At 41.9% G+C, this 21339-nt stretch overlaps 1 protein-coding gene across 1 annotated transcript in view; it reads left to right on the top strand.

Annotated features, from left to right (window-relative positions):
* Window positions 1–20915, top strand: part of LOC134909778 (troponin C, slow skeletal and cardiac muscles-like) — a 47650-nt gene extending 26735 nt beyond the window's left edge. Inside the window, exons 2-6 of the mRNA XM_063917037.1 lie at window positions 11785–11815; window positions 14387–14533; window positions 15577–15691; window positions 17054–17190; window positions 20762–20915. Coding sequence (XP_063773107.1) covers window positions 11785–11815; window positions 14387–14533; window positions 15577–15691; window positions 17054–17190; window positions 20762–20793 — 462 coding nt within the window. The 3' untranslated portion in view covers window positions 20794–20915. The remainder of the gene's footprint in view (window positions 1–11784; window positions 11816–14386; window positions 14534–15576; window positions 15692–17053; window positions 17191–20761) is intronic.
* The last annotated feature ends 424 nt before the right edge of the window (window positions 20916–21339 follow it).

The raw sequence follows: 21339 nt of genomic DNA, 5'->3' as shown, positions 1-21339 counted from the left end.
CATGTCTGACACACTGCTTCTGGTGCCCTGTCACCACACAACACTGCTTTGTTGTCTTGACAAAGATCACTGGGATGTGATCGAAACGTCGACCTACGTATGTATCAATAAATGACCTTCTGACCTTCTTTTAAGAAATTGTTGGTGAGTGCCCTCTTTTTGCAAAAGACTATTATCAGGAACCCGAAATTCCTTGGAGTTGAGCACCACCGTGTTGTCTTCTAGTAATACAGTGCTGTGCGGATGCCCACATATCCTACATTTTGGCAAACGTGTATATTCTACTATTGCTATCATCCAGCACCTGTGGACTTAGTTTCTCTGTTTTTCCTGTGAGATTTACCAGAAAAATGTCTTCTATGCATGTGTTGGTTGTCACAGTGCTCTAAGTTGCATTATGTACCAGCTTGTTCCGTTGAACCTGTTGTTTTTAACTATATGCCTGTTTTAAGTTTTGACTTAGACATCACTCCCTATTGTTTCATTTCTGACCATTCCATGAGACTTGACCAAGATTTATTTTCATTTATTTCCATTTGTTTGTAAACCTGTTGGTTTAGTAATAGGTCTGTTATGTCACTTGGGGCAAGTAATATACTCGATGAGGCTACGCTGAATCTAGCACAAAATAACTTTGTCTCACTCACTGATGATGACGCTGAAAAAGTTTTATTTGATCACCGTGATTTTCAGAGATTACCAGATGATACACCTATTGATTTATATCACAAATTGTTGAAATTAAGAAAAAGGGAAATAGATCTTACCCTACATGGTCAATTTTTGTCTGATTATTATAGGAATAAAAAAATCCCTCGTGGCTTTAGAGTTAACAATACTCCCACCATCGGGCGGAACAATTTGTCATTTTGCACACGTTGGTGTGGAGTATTGAACAAATGCTCTCTTGATTTGATTCTTCTTGTGATAGAGGAAGTGGGTATCGAACTGGGTAAGGTCAGACAAGAACTCACTGAGTTTAATACACTGCATCTCAACACACTTACACGTGAAAAATCAGAGAATTGGATTGATAAACTTAAAGATCAAGTATCTACATATCAGCGTGATCTTATTGCCTTTAAAAAGAAAAAACTAGACACTGTAAACTCTGACTATTCGAACCATCAGGTTTACAGGTGGTTGAAAGGGGATACTAGAAACTCCACACGTAGATTCCAACACAATCCCCGATTCAGATCTCAGAGGCAATACGATAGCTCCTCTCAATCTAACTCTGACAGTGAATTTACTGATTCTAGACCACCCAGGGGTGATTTTTTAGGTCGGGGTACCCGCAAAAACACTACTCCCCCGGAAAGGCGTCCCCCAAATACCCGACAAGGAGGGGCGGGAGGAAACACAAAAAAAGCCAAGGGTACAAAGACTTAACAACTGTCTTTAATTTGTCATCTGTATCCCTCACCACCACTGAGATGGAAGTCCTGTCCTTGGGTCTATCCTTCGTCCCCACAGTAAGACACGATGCTTTTCAGTGGTCTGTTGATCACTTTAAATTTGGCAGGAAACTTAGGCTTAGGGAATTTTTCTCTAACCAGCCCTGTGAGACCCCTCAGGATCGTACTTTTTCAAAACCCAGTAACTTTGACCCTATTTCTCACAATCCTAGTATTAAATCTTTTCTTAGACTAACTGAACATGAAATGAAACAACATAGGGGTGACCATATATATGACAACCTCAATAAACAACAGAGGCTAGCACTCCAGTCACTTAAGAAAAATGATCAAATTGTGATCCGCCCAGCCGATAAAGGCGGGGCGATAGTGGTGCAGGATTGGGCTAAGTACAATAGGGAAATAATGCAACAACTGTCAGACACCCAGACCTATTGTAAAATCACCCGTAATCCCATGCCAGGGATAAAAAAACTCGTTGACTCTACCATTTCAATGGGTCTCCAAAATAATTGGATTGATGCCCAGATTGCCATGTATCTCACTGTTGACCACCCGGTGTGTCCGATCCTTTACACATTGCCGAAAATTCATAAATCCCTTGACACTCCCCCTGGACGCCCCATTATCTCGGCCAATGACTCTCTTCTGCAACCGATTGCTCGATTTGTAGATAGCTTTTTACAACCACTTGTGAGCAATATGTGGAGTTACATCAGGGACACTGGTGATTTCCTCGATAAAATCCATAAGATCGGTGACATTCATGATGATGTATTATTGGCATCTATGGATGTCAATTCACTGTATACAGTGATCCCCCACCCTGCTGGACTTGAAGCACTTAGGATGGCGCTGAGTGGTGGTGCTCATGGCGGTCCCCCCATTGAATTTCTGATAACACTGGCAGAACTTGTTCTCAGTAAAAATCATTTCTGCTATGGCACTGATTTCTATCTCCAGTGCAACGGGACCGCCATGGGTTCCAACCTGGCGCCAGCGTATGCTAACCTATTTATGCACCAGTATGAGAATACACATATTGTCCCAAAATTTGGAGATAGGCTGGTGTATTTTGGCCGTTACATTGACGACATCTTTATTTTGTGGAGGGGCACGGAGTCCGAGTTTCATGGAATGGTTCAGTATCTGAATTCAATTGATAGTCCTATTCGGTTCACTTATGAAATACACCATGACTATATTAATTTCCTCGATGTTACGATCTTCCGAGAAGGTACTCACCTAGGATCTACCCTGTTCCGCAAACAAACAGATAGGAATACACTACTGTTTGCAACGAGTCACCATCCAGAAAGCCTAAAAGAAAGTATGCCTATCTCTCAATTTTTACGTGTGTTGCGAAATAATTCCTCTATGGTCACTGCTGATCAACAGCTCTCCGAAATGTCCGAGAGATTTCTTGCGAGAGGGTACTCACCGAAGGTTGTCTCCAGATGCCTTAGGAAGGCTAAGGTCAAATACAAAAATATTGGTCAGAAACCTGCATCAAGACTTGAGCCTGGTCGGCTTATTTTTACTTCCACGTTTGACACAAAGACCAAGAATGCTGAAAAAGCAATCAGGAAACACTTGCCTATAGTTGCAACAGATACCAAACTGGAGGGTCTGAGCCAAAGACCTCCAATGCACTCTTATCGTCGAGGGCCTAACTTGCGACAGTTGCTGATGCGTCCAACTCTGCAACCACAAATCGCGAATCAAACATGGCTGACGAGGAAGAAAATAGGCTGTTTCCGGTGTCCGGACTGCACAACATGCAGATCTATGATGAGTGGATCTTCTTTTGCTCACCCACAAAGTGGAAAACGAATTCCAATTAAATACAAGCTGTCGTGTACGTCTGATTTTGTGATCTACATTATTATCTGCCCTTGTGGGCTTTACTATGTGGGACTTACGACACGGTGCTTCCGCGAACGCATGGCGAACCACCGTTACTCTATCAGACAGGCTCTGGAGACCAACAAAACGGACAAACCGGTAGCCAAACATTGGTTACAACACAAACACTCAGTTTCAAGTCTCAAATGTATGTTAATTGACCATATTCCACCCTCGATCCGAGGTGGTGATAGGGAATTAAAATTGAAACGACGTGAATCACGGTGGATCTTCGAGTTAGAGACACTTATCCCACAAGGTCTAAATGAAGCTAACCCTTATGGGATCTTTTTGTGATAGTCTATAGTCATGGTGTATTTCAACATTTTATGCAGACATAATTGATGTGTGTTTGACCATATGTTTGAGTACATTGTGGCTCTCTTGACGCCAGCCATAATTATGGCGGCCTCATAAAAGCCCTATGTCTCCAGTGGCCTAAAATATACATCATTTTTATTATTATTATATTTGATATGTTTTAATGGTATTATTAAAAGTTATGTTTTATTTTTATTTTATTAACTTTTTTTTTTTTTTTTTTGGAAATTATTGTAAACCAACATCTATTTGTTATTCCAGCTGACCCAATGACAACGCTTAGGTTAGATGGCCCCTTAGATGCGATTCTGTGTTGTCAGGGTAACGCGCATCACTCCTTTAATCCAATTGATAATATTCCTCCGGCTGTGATGGATAAGGCGTCATTTCCGGTAGACACTTGTCACTTCCGGTACATGTGTGCGTTCCATGTGTTGCTGGAACGCACTGACACTTCCTGTCTCCATGTGTTCGGCCCTTTAATACAGCACTTCCGGTTCACGCGAGTGACTTCCGGTCAGCGCGTGCGTTCCAAGAGCCGTTGGAACGCACGGACACTTCCTGTGTTATGTGTCCGGCGCTTTTGAACAATATTAGCACGTTTTGAAAGTATATGCTTTCTTTGTTGTGAGGTGCTATACTTAGGACTTGTACTCATTTCTTTTCTACTAACATTAAACCACATTATATGGCTTTAATGCCTGATTACAGTTTACTAGCTGACAGGAAGTGACACATGTGGGTGGGGCTGGTTTACTCAAATTGATGATGGTATAAATACCTGTGTATGTGAACATGTCTGACACACTGCTTCTGGTGCCCTGTCACCACACAACACTGCTTTGTTGTCTTGACAAAGATCACTGGGATGTGATCGAAACGTCGACCTACGTATGTATCAATAAATGACCTTCTGACCTTCTTTTAAGAAATTGTTGGTGAGTGCCCTCTTTTTGCAAAAGACTATTATCAGGAACCCGAAATTCCTTGGAGTTGAGCACCACCGTGTTGTCTTCTAGTAATACAGTGCTGTGCGGATGCCCACATATCCTATATATATATATATATATATATACACACACACATACAGTACACGTATATATACACATGTATATATATCATATGTGTGTGTGTTTATATGTATGTATATACATGTGCATATATGTACGCACATGGATATATATGTACTATAATTAAAATAAAGTAAACTTTTATTAAGCACTTACAAGTGCAACCAGGAAGACAGCAGGCTGCAGAGGACACTAGACAGCCATTAATAATACTCATGCAGCAAAAAAAAAAAAAAGAATCTTTAATTTTTTTTTGGTGGAGGGGGGGTTTCTGGGTGCTCGGAAACCCCCCCTGCGTGCGCCACTGATAGATATAATCGTACGTGTGGATAATTGAGTCCAGTGAAAATATCTTAAACACAAAAATATGTAGAAAGTGGCTTTATTGTCTGGTATCCTATATAACTGAAGGCTAACGCTGCTCCTCGCTTCTCTGGGAGGAATTCAAGTGTTTTGGATACCGCTGGCCACTAGATGGCGTCTGATGGAGCAATTCAAGTGTTGCTCCATTCGGGCATGAACAGCCGGCCCTGACATTACTGATATGTTGTTCTGTCATTTTGATTGGCTGAAAACTAGTTAGTAATAATAACAGCTGCATAACATGATTGCAGCTGTAGAGTAACTTATAGGCCCTACACACTGGCCGATTTTTTGAAAGATATGAACGATCTCGTTCATAAATGAACGAGAACTCGTTCATATCTTTCAGTGTGGAGACTTAAGCAATGAACGATGCGCGTCCCCGCGCTCGTTCATCGCTGGTCTCCCGTCGGCTGTGCATGCAGGCCAATATGCACGATCTCGTCCATATTTGCCTGCACTTCAATGCAGCCGCGTGACGGGGGGAGTGAAGAAACTTCACTCCCCCCGTCACTGCCCCCCCGCCGCCGGGTCGCTCGTCGGCCGTATCCGCCGTCGGGCAGCTTGGCGGCGGATCGGCTAGTGTATAGGGCCCCTTAGAGAGATCAGAATAATTGCACATACTCACATCAGAATATACATTTGCTAAATCACTGCTGAATAATTTAATATGAAGGGAAATTTCAGGACACAAATACTGCAATATTGGGCCACATATTCAATATACTGTAGGCTGTCAAATTGCTGCTTGAGTGGTAAGCAAGAGTCCCAAGCATTCCTCTTATACAAGGGGTGGTTTAAAAGAGCACTTGGCCCGTGAGCTCTCTTTGTGGAGGCCTCTTCCTCTCTCACAATTTAGTAGAATTTTGCATTGTGCCAGAGTCTACTTTGCATGTAAGAAAAAGATGGAGTGAGATAACTCACTATAGGCAGTGCATAATGTAATAAATAATCAATAATTATATTAACCGTAAAAAGTATATACAAGTTTATTCACAGTTAAGACACATAAAAATAAAACTTTTTCAACAAAATATATAATAATAACACTCAATAAAAAGGTCCTCTGGTGATTACCAATCCTAAATATTGTTCACTTAGTTTGCGGATATTAAGATAGGCTCCCCTGAAGTTCCTTATGACTGCCAGCCAGAATGTCCTTATAAATAATTATATCTTGACTAAACGGTACATGTTCCTTTTAGGTTCAAATTAGATGTCACAGGCCCTCATTCCGAGTTGATCGCTCGCAAGGCGATTTTAGCAGAGTTGCTCACGCTAAGCCGCCGCCTACTGGGAGTGAATCTTAGCTTCTTAAAATTGCGAACGAAGTATTCGCAATATTGCGATTACACACCTCGTAGCAGTTTCTGAGTAGCTTCAGACTTACTCGGCATCTGCGATCAGTTCAGTGCTTGTCGTTCCTGGTTTGACGTCACAAACACTCCCAGCGTTCGCCCAGACACTCCCCCGTTTCTCCGGCCACTCCTGCGTTTTTTCCGGAAACGGTAGCGTTTTTTCCCACACGCCCATAAAACGGCCTGTTTCCGCCCAGTAACACCCATTTCCTGTCAATCACATTACGATCGCCAGAACGATGAAAAAGCCGTGAGTAAAATTACTAAGTGCATAGCAGTGCGAACATTGCGCATGCGCACTAAGCGGAAAATCGCTGCGATGCGATGAAATTTACCGAGCGAACAACTCGGAATGAGGGCCTCAGTCCGTGCTGTGAATTCATACTGGGGAGAGCGCAGACAGTCTCCACAACTGCGCTAAGCTCAACCCTGGAACAATCTAATAAGGAACTGCTGCATGATTGGTGAGTGACAGGCAGAGGGAGAGCGCTGACCAGTGGCGGAACTAGCGAGCGGTGGGACCAGGTGCAACAAAATGCTTTGGGCCCCCCTCATCCCGTCCAAGTCCACCCCCTCACCCCTGGAGAGGATCTGGTGAGGGGGACCTGCTCAGGTCCAGGGAAATGGATACCTAGCAACAGTGACGTAACTAGACATTTTAGTGCTGTGTGCAAGAAACGGCATTGGCGCCCCCCTTTATGAAAAATAGGGGCAGTGCGCACCGTAGGCGCGTGCAAAAAAATATAGGGGCATGGCTTCATGGGGAAGGGGTATGGCCACAAAATAATACCAATTCATTTTACGGTGCACAGTAGTCTCCATTATTCAAATTACGCCGCACAGTAGCGCCACTACACCAGGTAGAGCCCCTTTTGCACATTACAGTGGACAGATTCCCCTTTTTACACATTACGGCAGACAGTGTCCTCTTTTTACACATTACGGCAGACAGAGTCCACCTTTCACACCTTTCGGCAGACAGCGTCCCCCTTTTTTTACACATTACGTCAGACAGTCCCTCTATTTTACACATTACGGCAGACAGTCCCCTCTTTTACACATTACGGCAGACAGCGTCCCCCTTTTTACACATTACGGCAGACAGTCCCCCTTTTTTACACATTACGGCAGACAGTCCCCCTTTTTTACACATTACGGCAGACAGCGTCCCCTTTTTTACACATTACGGCAGACAGCCCCCTTTTTTACACATTACGGCAGTGTCCCCTTTTTACACATTACGGCAGACAGTCCCCCTTTTTTACACATTACACGAGACAGCGTCCCATTTTTACAAATTACGGCAGCCGGCGTCCCCTTTTTACACATTACGGCAGACAGCATACCCTTTTTACACATTACGGCAGACAGTCCCCCTTTTTTACACATTACGGCAGACAGCGTCCCCTTTTTACACATTACGGCAGACAGCATCCCCCTTTTTACACATTACAATAGTCAAATAGATAGATAGATAGACAGACAGAAAGAATAGATTATACTTACTGGCTCCTCAGTGCAGGCAGTCAGGCAGATGATGATCCCGGGCAGGCAGGGAAGGAGCAGGAGGGAGGGGGACTGGAGCCACAGCAGTGCAGTGTAATTGGTAGTGGCACCGCTGCTGCTGTCCCTCTCCTTCCACATAGGCTGGTCATCGCTGCTGTGATGAGGGAAGCGCATCCCAGTATTCACAGCGGCGGAGTATAGCCTATATGGAAGGAGAGGGGCAGCTGCAGTAGCACCTCCACCAATCACATTGCGCTGCTGCGACTCCAGTCCCCCTCCCTCCTCCTCCTTCTCCCCGTGGCTGTGTCCCAGCACTCTCCTCCTCAGCGGCCCGCAGCGGCAGGCGTCATGTAATGAGTCAGTTTGACTCATTACATGCTGCGCTGGCTTTGGGCCCCTTCACAGTGGCGGGCCCCAGTGCAAGGCACCGCTTGCACTTGTGGTAGTTCCGCCACTGGCGCTGACTGTATTGCTGGGAGTCAGCGCCTTGCTCAACCTCGCACACCCCTGTTTATTGGTGGTTACAGCCACTCATACATACATTGGAGGATGTACTGATCTGTTGTCCTGGGTTCAGTATTTAATCCCAATGGACGGGATGCCGTCGGCCAGAATACAGACAACGGCATTCCGGCCATCAAAAATCCCGACAGACTCATAGTTAAGACACTAAGGGGTCTATTTTGTAAGCTTTGGATGGAGATACAGTACCAGCCAACCAGCTACTAACTGTCATTTTTAAATCCCAGTCTGTGACATGGAAGTTAGGAGCTGATTGGCTGGGACTTTATCTCTGTCCACTTTATCTCCAACCAATGCTTAGTAAATTGACCCCTAACCATCCCTTGTGGGTGCCTAACCCTCCTTGGGAGTGCCTAAACCTAACCCTGCCCAGGGGTGCCTAACCCTAATCCTCCCTTCCCCACTGCCTAAACCTAGTCCTCCCCACTTGGTGCCTAACCCTAACCTCCCCCTCTAAGTGTCTAAACCTGACCCTCCCTCCCTGGTACCTAACCCTGACCTTCCCATCCCTACACCCTAACCTCCCTTCTAATGCCTAAACCTAACACACACACACACATCCCGCGGCAGGATGTGAGCATGTCCTGCTGAGAGGATGATCGGAATTCCTGGAGTCTGTATTTTGATTCCGGGATTCCCCCCCCCCCCCCCATCCCCCCATATTAGCATTCTGACGTTGGGATTCTGGCCATGAGTTGGGATTCCCATTGTCCTTACCGCAGTTTGAAATCCATGCATAGGGGGGCACATCACATCACGGTTTGCTGCAGATGGTGGTAGCACTTTATGTAGGTCATGGGACTACCGGCCAGCAATCCAATGGGGCTGATAACTTTAGAGTGGAGTAGAATAACTTTTGGAGTGGTAGAATGGCTGTTACTAATGCGTTTCTCCATCCAAATCAATAATGTAATTTTTGTCAGAGGATATGACTTTAGGTCTAAAGCCCTGTACACACTGGACGACACACTAGATGATATGAATGATAACAATCTTTTTTTATTTTTAAAGATCTATTGTTCATATCATCTAATGTGTATGCCTGAATGATGAACGATGCGCGCACCTGCAGGTCATTCTCGATCAGGCATTATCTACTGAACATGCAGCTCAACTTTATCTATATTATTGAGCAGCATGTTTGGGGAGTGCGGGGGATGATGTCACTGAACAATATCATTCATCATTATCGTTTAGTGTGTATGCACTGGCGATCACCCCTAATTAGCAATCGGCAATATAACGCTAATTGTTAACTAGGGGAGGTCACCCAGTGTGTCCATGATTTTAATACAGGTTGAGTATCCCTTATCCAAAATGCTTGGGACCAGAAGTATTTTGGATATCGGATTTTTCCGTATTTTGCAAATAATTGCATACCATAGTGAGATATCATGGCGATGAGACCCAAGTCTAAGCACAGAATGCATTTATGATTCATATACACCTTATACACACAGTCTGAAGGTAATTTTAGCCAATATTAAACAAAGTGTGTGTACATTCACACAATTCATTTATCCTTCATATACACCTTAAGTTTGCTAGGGAGGGGCCATAGACTGCACACCTATATCTGCCAGTAATGTGAGGTGCTACCTACTGAGACTTGTAGTTCTACAGAAGAAAAAAGGGGGGTGTTGTAGGTGCACTGTCTCTAGCATTACTGATATCATACAGCTTAGCATATAATAAATAGTGGAGTTTAGTTATGTATTGATCAATGCATGAAGCTGCAGCCCCGCGGCAAGGGACTCCACTCTGCTGCAGTACCTAACACTATAGGGGTTCAAACCTAGGGCACGGGACCCCCCAAAAAACCACAGCCAAGCAACCCCAGGGCATCGCAGGGAATAATTATGTGTAGTAAGAAGGATTAAGGGATAGGTGAGAAAAAAAGGGGTGTTATGGGGTGAATTAATATAAGTGAAAAAAATGTGTAACATGTATAATAAACAAACGGTGAAAGTGCCAAATTAAATGTAATGCTGCGATGCCCTGTTGTCGCCCAGCCACGGCAGTCCAGGAGGCCCTGTACCCCAGGAGCCACCCCATTTCTGACCTATTGTTCTGAATAATTGGACTTACCTAGAATTGTGCCATATTCACAAGTGCAGTCATGCTAGGTACCCTAGTTAAAATAATGTGAATATGGCACAATTCTAGGTAAGTCCAATTATTCAGAACAATAGGTCAGAAATGGGGTGGCTCCTGGGGTACGGGGCCTCCTGGACTGCCGTGGCTGGGCGACAACTGGGCATCGCAGCATTACATTTAATTTGGCACTTTCACCGTTTGTTTATTATACATGTTACACATTTTTTTCACTTATATTAATTCACCCCATAACACCCCTTTTTTTCTCACCTATCCCTTAATCCTTCTCACTACACATAATTATTCCCTGCGATGCCCTGGGGTTGCTTGGCTGTGGTTTTTTGGGGGGTCCCGTGCCCCAGGTTTAAACCCCTATAGTGTTAGGTACTGCAGCAGAGTGGAGTCCCTTGCCGCGGGGCTGCAGCTTCATGCATTGATCAATTCATAACTAAACTCCACTATTTATTATATGCTAAGCTGTATGATATCAGTAATGCTAGAGACAGTGCACCTACAACACCCCCCTTTTTTCATATACACCTTATAAACACAGCTTGAAGGTCATTTAATACAATATTTTTATTAACTTTGTGTATTAAACAAAGTTTGTGTACATTGAGCCATCAGAAAACAAAGGTTTCACTATTTCACTCACACTCAAAAAATTCCGTATTTCGGAATATTCCGTATTTTGGAATATTTGGATATGGGATACTCAACCTGTATCAGCAAAATAATTGATCAATATATAGGATTTGTACGTAATTAGCAGAGGATCTTTTTATTGAAGTTAATATGTAGTACATGTTTTTGGAAAAAGTTTAAATTTTATGTGTATTGACTGTGAATACATTTGGATATGCTTTTTATGGTTAATATAATTATTGATGCTTTATTACATTATGCGCTCCCTATTGCAAGTTATCTTACTCCCTTTTTCTTAATTGTTTGTGTGCTAATCCAGCATTAATGCGGTGGAGCTGTGATTATAAGCATAGCAGCATATATAGATAGATAGATAGATAGATAGATAGATAGATAGATAGATAGATAGATAGATAGATAGATAGATAGATAGAAAGACACATACAGTATAAATATAAATAGGAAGATAGATAGATAGATAGATAGATAGATAGATAGATAGATAGATAGATAGATAGCCAGAATATCAGTAATTGTATCTGCTGTATAAGTCTAAATGCTTTATTTTCCCTTTTACAGGTTGAGCAACTTACAGAGGAGCAGAAAAATGGTAAATATCAGAAATAATGGGGTAAATGTAATATGGTATGAGAAGCCGGAGGTGCCAGGGCCGTCTTAACAGTAGTGTAGGCCCCTGGGTACAGCAATGCACTGGGCCCCCTACCCATCCTTCAGAGGTAAGGGGTGCTCTATCTTCTGCTCAGCATGTAGGACCTGGAGCAGTAATTTCTGCTAATATCGCCTTTACTGCACAGATGGGGCTAAACTGTAGAAGGGGGCATTGGGCTGAACGAAGGGGCCCTGGTACATGGCTTTCAGGGTGGTATGGAGTGTTTAATATGTAGGGAAGGGGTGGATAGTGGAGTGGGCTTAATATTTATTATTTTTTTGGTGGGAGGGCAGCTTGCTTGACTGCAGATGTCTCAAGTTACTGAAAATATATTTCTTAGCTTTAAATGGAATAAAAAACTAGAGAGTCTCACCTTTCAGAAGGTTCTGGGGACTTGGGGTTCAGAATTCAGGAGCCAGAGCAATTCACCAACGAAAATCTAAAACTGCATATTAGGCGTGTGGAGCTGGAGCAGGGACCATTTGCTTGAAGGCTGATATCTCTGGTTCTGGGCATAGTAGAGACAAGCTGCCAGTGACCACTGAAAGGGGAGAGTCACAGCGTTTGGATTATACCCTCAGAAAAACTCTAATTCAGACAGAACCTGAGATATCTGGCTGGGAAGAGCAATTAACAGGCTTGGATGGGGACCACTGGTTTCAAGTCGGATATCTCCGGTTCCCCAGGGCCGATTTAAAAAAAATCTGGTACCCCTGGAAAGAGGGGACCCTCAGCTATCAGCCTAGGGCCCTTAAACTCCTGGGGCCCTTGGGCAAGAGCCCATTGAGCCCATACGAAAAGACGGCCCTGGGAGGTGCAGGACTTTGTGCGAGAATGCTTGGATTTTTAAAGCAGCAATAATTTACTAGGCAAAATAATTGCTGCTTTAAAAAAATGGGCATTCTTGCACAAATTCTCACACTTCCAGCTTCTCACACCCATATACATTTACCCCAATGTCTTTGCCTATAAATACAGTTTTAACAATCTTTCACTTTCTTTTCTTTACTTTCATTGCTGACAGATAGGTAGCGAATTTAATTGTCCAATGTGGCACATTTTGTCCAGACACAAAAATTCTGCTCATCTAAGCTTCCCTATTTAATGTAATTCAGTTAAACATATGTATTTAGTATTTTGAAATTCAGCACAATATAAAAACAATATTGAATGAAAAGGTGTTAAGGGGGTACAAACGGCGAGATCCGTGTTTAAAATCTAAGCAAACTGACTAGATTGCTTAGATTTTAAGCACGGATCTGTCGTGTGGGGTGATCTTCAGTATGCCGAATGTCGGGATCCCGGCGCACAGTATACCGGCGCCGGGATCCCGACACCCGGCATACCGACAGCTATTCTCCCTCATGGGGGTCCACGACCCCCCTGGAGGGAGAATAAATAGCATGGTGCGTGTAGCGCACCACTGTGCCTGCAGCGTGGCGAGCGCAGCAAGCCCGCAAGGGGCTCCTTTGCGCTCGCCACACTGTCGGTGTGCCGGCGGTCGGGCTCCCGGCGCCGGTATGCTGGTCGCCGGGAGCCTGGCCGCCGGCATTCTATACTACACCCGTCGTGTGTATGCCCCCCAGCGATAGCGATGGGCGGCCCCGTGCATCGCTATCGCCGGTGCTAGATTGAGCCTGCATGCAGGCTCAATCTAGTGGGTCGCTCACTTCAGTGCTGTGTGAAGTGAGCGGCCGCCCGTCGTGCCCCCCCTCGCTCAGCACATCGCGCTGTGCTGAGCGGGGGGAGAAATGTGTGCTGAGCGGTCTGTGGTAAGATCGCTCAGCACACATCTCTCCCGTCACTACTGGCCTGTAAGGTGGCCATACACTAGTGTGCATACATTGCCCTTGAACTGCCCGGCAGCTTCCCGGGTGGCAGGATTGCATACGATACATTGTATGCAGTCCTTTTGCATATGATGTATGTAGTGCAGCCTCTGAGATCCACAGGTTCCGATCCGATGAGCACGGGACTGCGCATTGGATCGGATTGACCTGCGATTTGCCACTTTTCATGTGATTTCTCGGCCCGATGCGTTGAAATCGAATTAAATCGGGCAAAATCGTACTAGTGTATGGGCACCTTTACAGTGTAAATTGTGTTTTTTATAACAGTGCTGATGACGAAAAATAGTGAAATACAGTACACATAAATAATAAATAAGATATGTACACTGGAATTTATGTAAATGTTTTTTGTGGTATTTTAATATAATAGTGGAAGGAGCACATATGCTGTAACCAGTATAAGCTATCAGTTATTAGCTGTCATTAATCCAGCTAGACAGCAAGATTTCCCAGTGTCTCATTAGATAAATGCCTTTATGCTGCACATGTCACAAATCAATGCAATTCTCCTACATCGTTTAGAGAATGTGGCATATTTGTTTTAATCATATATTTAGTTTGTTCAGTATGATGACAATATGTACATGCTTTTGACCTTAAAGAGACTAACATAAACATGCTACTGACAAGATAAAGTACTAAGATATTTACATTATTTCAGAATTCAGAGCAGCCTTTGACATCTTTGTTCAAGGCGCAGAAGATGGATGCATCAGTACAAAGGAGCTGGGGAAAGTAATGAGAATGCTTGGCCAGAGCCCAACCCCTGAGGAGCTACAGGAGATGATAGATGAGGTGGATGAAGATGGTCAGTTTTACATTTTGTTTGTAACTTTTACTTAAATATAGATTCCATAATAATAATAATAATAATAATAATAATAATAATATCATTAAACTGGCTCAACATGATACAATTTGACTGTAATATAATTTATGGACACACAAACATCACATTTTAAACACAGTAGTGCTTGCAGTTCAAATTTAGAGTTCAAAGTTTTTAAAAACACAAATTGTAATGTGAAGTTCTAACATGATCTGTGACCATTGAGCTGCAAATGTGACCTGCAGATATTGAATCACAAATATAAGTCTGGAAAACTGAAATTTTGCCATCAATATTTGTGACCATTCAATTGGTGAAAAGCAAATACTGTAGGTTTCCACTTTAGAATATTTAGTTGGTAAACATTAACCTGATTTTATCAATTTATAGGACTAAATGTAATAGCCTCTGAGTTGCCAGAACTTGTGGGATTTTGTGCGAATTTGGCCATTTTGTTAAAGCAGCAATCATTTACAAGGCAAAAGTGTTCATTTTTATTTTATGTAACACACAACTTGGAGTGCATATTTCCTAAGGTGCAAGCAATGCAAAAATGTATATATATTTTTTTAATACGTCAACCCTCTTTCTGTCTTCTTTTGATAAAGCTTTTATCTCACCAATAGAATTGCTTATTGTTTCTTTGCTTTACATATGATGTAGAATCGCTTTCTGAATACAACGGTATCCAATTTAAAGGGAGTGCTTTAGAGCAATCCATGCTGAATGTGCAGTTTAGAAGTTGTGTGATTGTGCAGTGCAATAGCAAGCAACCTATTGGTCTGCGCAGTCACTTTCAAATGACCATAATTTGGCTCAACCAATGAGACTGGCGTCTCTTCCGCCCACAATATATTTTCCACTGATGTATTCAAAGTTGTGGCTTATGTCTCAGCTCTTTTTGGGCTCCTGCAGAAAATAGTACTGTAGCTATACTAATTTATGAAAATTGACTAAACATCTGGGTAATGTACAGTAGTGTGTGTGTGTGAAATGTTCTAACTGAAATGTCTTCACTTCAGGTAGTGGAACTGTAGACTTTGATGAGTTCTTGGTTATGATGGTCCGGTGTATGAAAGATGACAGCAAAGGAAAATCAGAAGAGGAATTAGCAGACCTTTTCCGCATGTTTGACAAGTAAGGGCAATATATAAAAAGCTGCATAAATTAGCAAAAATAAATCATGATCATGATCATAAATGTTTCTGTCCAAAAATGGATGCAGAATGCTGATCCAGCTCCTTGTTACTTTTGATGGCATTTGCATGTGCAAACAAAATTGGTAGACAGATCACAATGTAGCTTCTCAATCATTTCTTGTTTTAAAGGACGATATTCATTTAATACTGTATATCTTTAGAATGATATTAGCTAGTGTATGTTAGTAATGTATGTTGAAATATACTGATATCTAGTAAATAGAACGTAAAATTAGTTCAATCAAGGGTCTATTATGCTGCAACACATCTGTAAAATGTTCACAATAAATAATTTGCTATAATAATGTATACATTGACAGGCAGGCTAATATATCAGGTGAGGCTAAAGGGGTCTGTTTTTTTTAGCAAAATGCAATTAAAACAGATTAATTCATCCATTAAATAAAATACAGCAATGAAACTATTTTTTATATAATGCATGATTTATTTTATGGTTGTTATAGTGGCATTGGATATTGATCCAAAGAAATGTAAGGATCATCACTAATATTAATATGCCTATTAATCCCTAAGTATGAAAATTGTTTCATTATCACATCACCATGAGATTCTTAATAATAATAATAATAATAATAATAATAATAATAAGCTTGCATTATATATATATATATATATATATATATACTGTGTATATATATATATATATATCTCTCTTCTAATTGATTATACTTTTGTTGTAATCACAGTAATTTAACAAGATAACACCCTCTGGAGATGTGGTCCAAAATGACACTTCTGTGGTTTAGTTTTACCGGTTGTAGTCTGTGTAACATTGACTCTGAACTCATTAGGCCCTTTTTGCTTTGTTCATGGCTCGCGTTGCATTTGCATAAAAAACAGAATTTCAGAGGAGATCACTGCTGTTTTGTTATTTGGTACTGTGTGAGCCAACAGCTGGCACATGTGCAGAATAACTGGAGGTTTTAGAAAGTATACTGTACATAACACTATCATGAGATGGCATTATGATTTTTCCTCAAATTATAAGATTTGTTCATCACCGTTAACATATTGATCTCCCATAGCAGTCTCCATAGCATGTAATTCACAAATAGAGGGACGGCAGGAGAAATCTGGGAGTTCTGTGCACTTTCCCTCTCCTTAAATAAAGAGAAAAACTTTTATGAAAAAATAAAAACAAAACACTCCACAGAAAGAGAAAAACTTCATAATGAAAAGATTCTAAGCATGTTTTTCATTTTTACATTGATAGAGATGATATTATTATTTTTTTGAGTATCTGATAATTCAAAATAACCAGTTTTCTGTACTGTTTCAGGAATGCAGATGGATATATTGACCTAGAGGAGCTGAAAAACATGTTAGAAGCAACTGGTGAAACAATCACAGATGATGATCTTGAGGAACTCATGAGAGATGGGGATAAAAATAATGATGACAGAATTGATTATGATGGTAGGTATTCAATGTCAGTGAAAGGTTATAATAAAGATACTGACATGCTAATTTTATTACATTTTGTACAAGTGTCTGTGCTTGCAATAAGTTATCTAAAAATTGGTTTTCATTTTAAATTTAGTGGTATGAAGGAATTTGCTATGAGAGTTACATCTATATACCAATAATATAGCCACCTATAAACAAATGAAATACTGGCATACAGTATATACTGTACTGCTGCGTGATGCAGTTAAAATACCAACAATCAGATCCCAAGAGTCAGAAGACCGGCAACGAGATCCCAGGAGTCAGAGTTCCAACACATCCCAGATATAAGTACCAGGGGTGGGGGAGATTGGGGTTAGGCTGAGGGAGGGGAAGGTCAGGGTTAGGGTGTGGAAGGGGTGGGTTAGGGATAGGGTGAGGATTAGAGGTAGGGTAGAAATACCTGCTGGAAAGTGTTGGGATGCTGCCCATCGGGATCCTGCTGTCATTCATCTGACTGATGCGATCCCGACTGCTGGGATTTCCTACCCAACTCACTGCTGCTTACAAGAAAGAGGATCTGCTGATCAGTCGAGATACGGGATATTTTTTAAACTGAGTATGTCTATCAGTTTTCATTTTGGTACTAAAATGCGTAAAAGTCTTATACACAATGTAATGCAATAGGACGCACAAGCAGCTCCTGTTGATTAAAATGATATGCAGCATGCCTATATTCTGTGTGTGACTGCGACTGTATTTGCATACAAAATGCTATGCTACAGTGTTTTCCTGGAAAACACTGTAACGTTTCATTTCGGATGCAGATAGAGCCACTATTACACACAGAATACAAGCATACTGAATATCATTTTAATCAGCAGAAGCTGCTTGTGCATCCTAATACATTATATTGCATCTAAGATGCATTTTTGATGCAAAATATGCTAAAATAGACACTCGGTGCTACCGAGTCCCACCACGTCATAGCGCGACTTGAAGGGCTGTTTAGCGTGACTGCAGCAAGGATGTAAGGTGACACATCTGTATATAGTAAATAAGGGCCCGATGCAGAGGTGGATGTAAGTGGTGTCAGTGCTGTATCTTCAGTATCAGCGGATCTGAGAAGTTATATAAACACAGCAGGTACCATCTTTTGAAATTTGAAGACCACACTGGCTTCTCAGATCTGCATTGGATCACCATCAGCAACATCCCACCGGCAATCGGGCATCTGAGCAAACCTAAGGTTGCTCAGAATACCTGCCATAACTAAGCTTCCAAGGCCAGTGATTCTGCAACCAAAGGTGCAGCCACTAGCTTCTTTACGACACAAAAATGGGGCCAACACACCACGTTTCCTTAAATACTCCCTCGGCTCTTACCCATCCCAAAATGGCTGCAGACTGTCAGGCATTCAATGCCTACACTGCAGCTTGTGATGCAGGACCTTATCTGCACATACGCAGTGTGACTCCTGTGCATGTGCAGATATGAAAACATTAGTCAATTGTGACCGAATTGAATTACCATCCACTACTGAATATGCCCCAAAAAACAATAAGTGCAGAATGCCACATTAATGTAAGTTTGGAGGTGTATGACTGTGAAAACAAGTGATCAAATACATAGTATTATACGCGAAGGACAATAGTGACATCAGGATTGATCACACTGGTCTTAGTTTAGCATTATTGGTAACAGATCATATTTTATTTAGAACTGTAAGTATACAGGGTGGGCCATAAGTGTGGAAACTGGAAACACCCTTATAAAAAGGAAATGAGTAATGAGTAAGGAAATATGTCACTACCTGCAAAAGAAAACTCAGTTAAAACTTGAGAATGGATGATGTAATGGTTAGTATTACTTACCCACAGCACCAAGGGTATTGGTTCCATTCACACCATGGCCCTGACTGTGTGGAGTTTGTATATTATCTGTGTTTGTGTGGGTTTCTTCCGAGAACTCTGCTTTTCTCCAACAATCTAAAATATACTGGTAGGTTAATTGGCTTCCAACAAAATGAACCCTAGCATGAATGTGTGTGTGTGTGCGTGCGTGCGTGCGTGCGTGTGTGTGTGTGTGTGTGTGTGTGTGTGTGTGTGTGTGTGTGTGTATGTGGTAGGGAATATACTGTAGAGTGTAAGCTCCACTGGGGCAGAGACTGATGTGAATGGCCAAATATTCTCTGTAAAGCGCTGCGGAATATGTGTGCGCTATATAAATAACTGGTAATCAATAAGTTAAAAAGAACATTGTTATTTTTCTTATGAAATTCTGCATCTGTTTAATATGTCACATGACTACCTTCCCAATTAAAAATTTAGAATTGCATCCAAGATGGCCTCCATAATGGGGACATACCTTAAAAAGTTCCCCACTCCCATTTCATATATGTAGACACTGGATTAATAGTTCCTTATTCATTTTCTTTTTATAAGGCAGTTTCCACACTTATGGACTGTATTTATTTTATTATATTACGCTTAATGATATATAAAGTACTTAGCAAAATGTAACATTTTTAAACTTTGAACTAGTTAACTTATCATAGAACTATCATAAAAATAACTATAAGTCAAACAAGGTAATCTTTTGCAAGCTCTCCTTTTGTATTCATAATTATACATTATATTCCCAAAATTAGAGGGAAAGATTTTTTTCTTTGCACAACACAGTTGCTAAGCAACAGTTGTTTTTCCTACAGTATACATAAAATGTTTTTGTTGATTAAGATTTGTTTATCAGAAGACAAAAGCATTAGCTTTAATATATGTGTTTATAATGTACTGAAAATAAATGTACTACTATTTGTTTTGGCTTTTCACTACTACATGCCACCAAACACTTTGGTGTAACTGTAACCTGCATACCTTGCTACTTAATGAATTTTCGGGAAACTCATGAAATCTGGTTAAATCTCCCAGACTTCTAAGAGAGAAGCCCCCCCACACCCCCTCCCCAGTTCTCTAGGGAAGTGGGTGGTGGGAGGGCTCAATAACACAATTCCCTACAAACTGCCTGATCATGGCCCTGCCCCTGTTGCATGATGCCAGGAATTGTGGCATTGTTCTGGGAAGAAAAGGGCCATGATGATGTGAATCATGTAGCCATACCTCACAGAAAGGCGGTCCCAGAAGTACTGCAACATAAACTGTGAATGTGCAACCTTGCTCATAATCAGGCTTGGACTGGCCCACAGGGGTACAGGGGAAACCACTGGTGGGCCCTGCTGCCCGGGGCCCCACATCCTGCTCTAAGGATCAGGTTCCAGGCTGTGCACTTGAATTTTACATTATACACGTTACCTTATACTGGACTATGGTGTATTTTCTACAGTGCATTGCTGTTATTAATCTGGTACATTATCATGCAAGCAGCAACTGAATTTACTATATATATTTATGAAGGGGCCCAGACGTTGCACTCTCTAATGGTTAGTCAAACCATTGAGGTGCAGACTGGCCACACCCCTAACATGGGCCCCTACCACTGCATTCCCCCAGTCCGACATTGCTCATAATTACTTTACAGCAAAACTAGGTCTTTTCTCGTGTCCCTTTCTGTGCTTATATTAGTTCAATGTTATGTTTTGCAGAATTCCTGGAGTTTATGAAAGGTGTGGAATAAACGAAGATTACGTCTGACCATCCCCTGATTCCCTTAATTAAATAATAAGTATATTTTCAACACAATTGAAAAAAATATATATTCTCATGAAATTAAAGAAAAGACATTTTTGCACCAAAAAAGACTTACTTGACAGCAGCTTTTGTTTCCTCCTAATGTTGTCATTTCCTATTGTGCTGATTGCCAGTAAAGACTGGAAACATAGGGGTGGATTAAGACACTACTATGCCAGATTTACACCTGGAGAATGGGGGGAGGGAATGAGCTGTATAGCCATGTCTACATTTTGACTAGCAGGAACAATATACCAGTTAGTGGGCATGTAATTAGCATCTACTGCAATGACACAATGATGAAGAGTTATACAGGCACATACAGTATACTGCCAATGCGGAGCATACTTGAGATGAGTGCTTTTCTCAAGTCCTGGGAAGACAGCCCGGCTTAGGTCTGAAAGGTGCGACCCGGGAATTTGCTCCCAGGTCGCACCTGATTGGCGGGGCTGGCTGGAGGAGGCTGGAGTAAAGAGGGGGCGTGCGCCGGCTG

This window comes from Pseudophryne corroboree, chromosome 4, assembly GCF_028390025.1.
Source record: "Pseudophryne corroboree isolate aPseCor3 chromosome 4, aPseCor3.hap2, whole genome shotgun sequence".
NCBI lineage: Eukaryota > Metazoa > Chordata > Amphibia > Anura > Myobatrachidae > Pseudophryne > Pseudophryne corroboree.
This window is presented reverse-complemented; position numbering and strand designations above follow the sequence as displayed.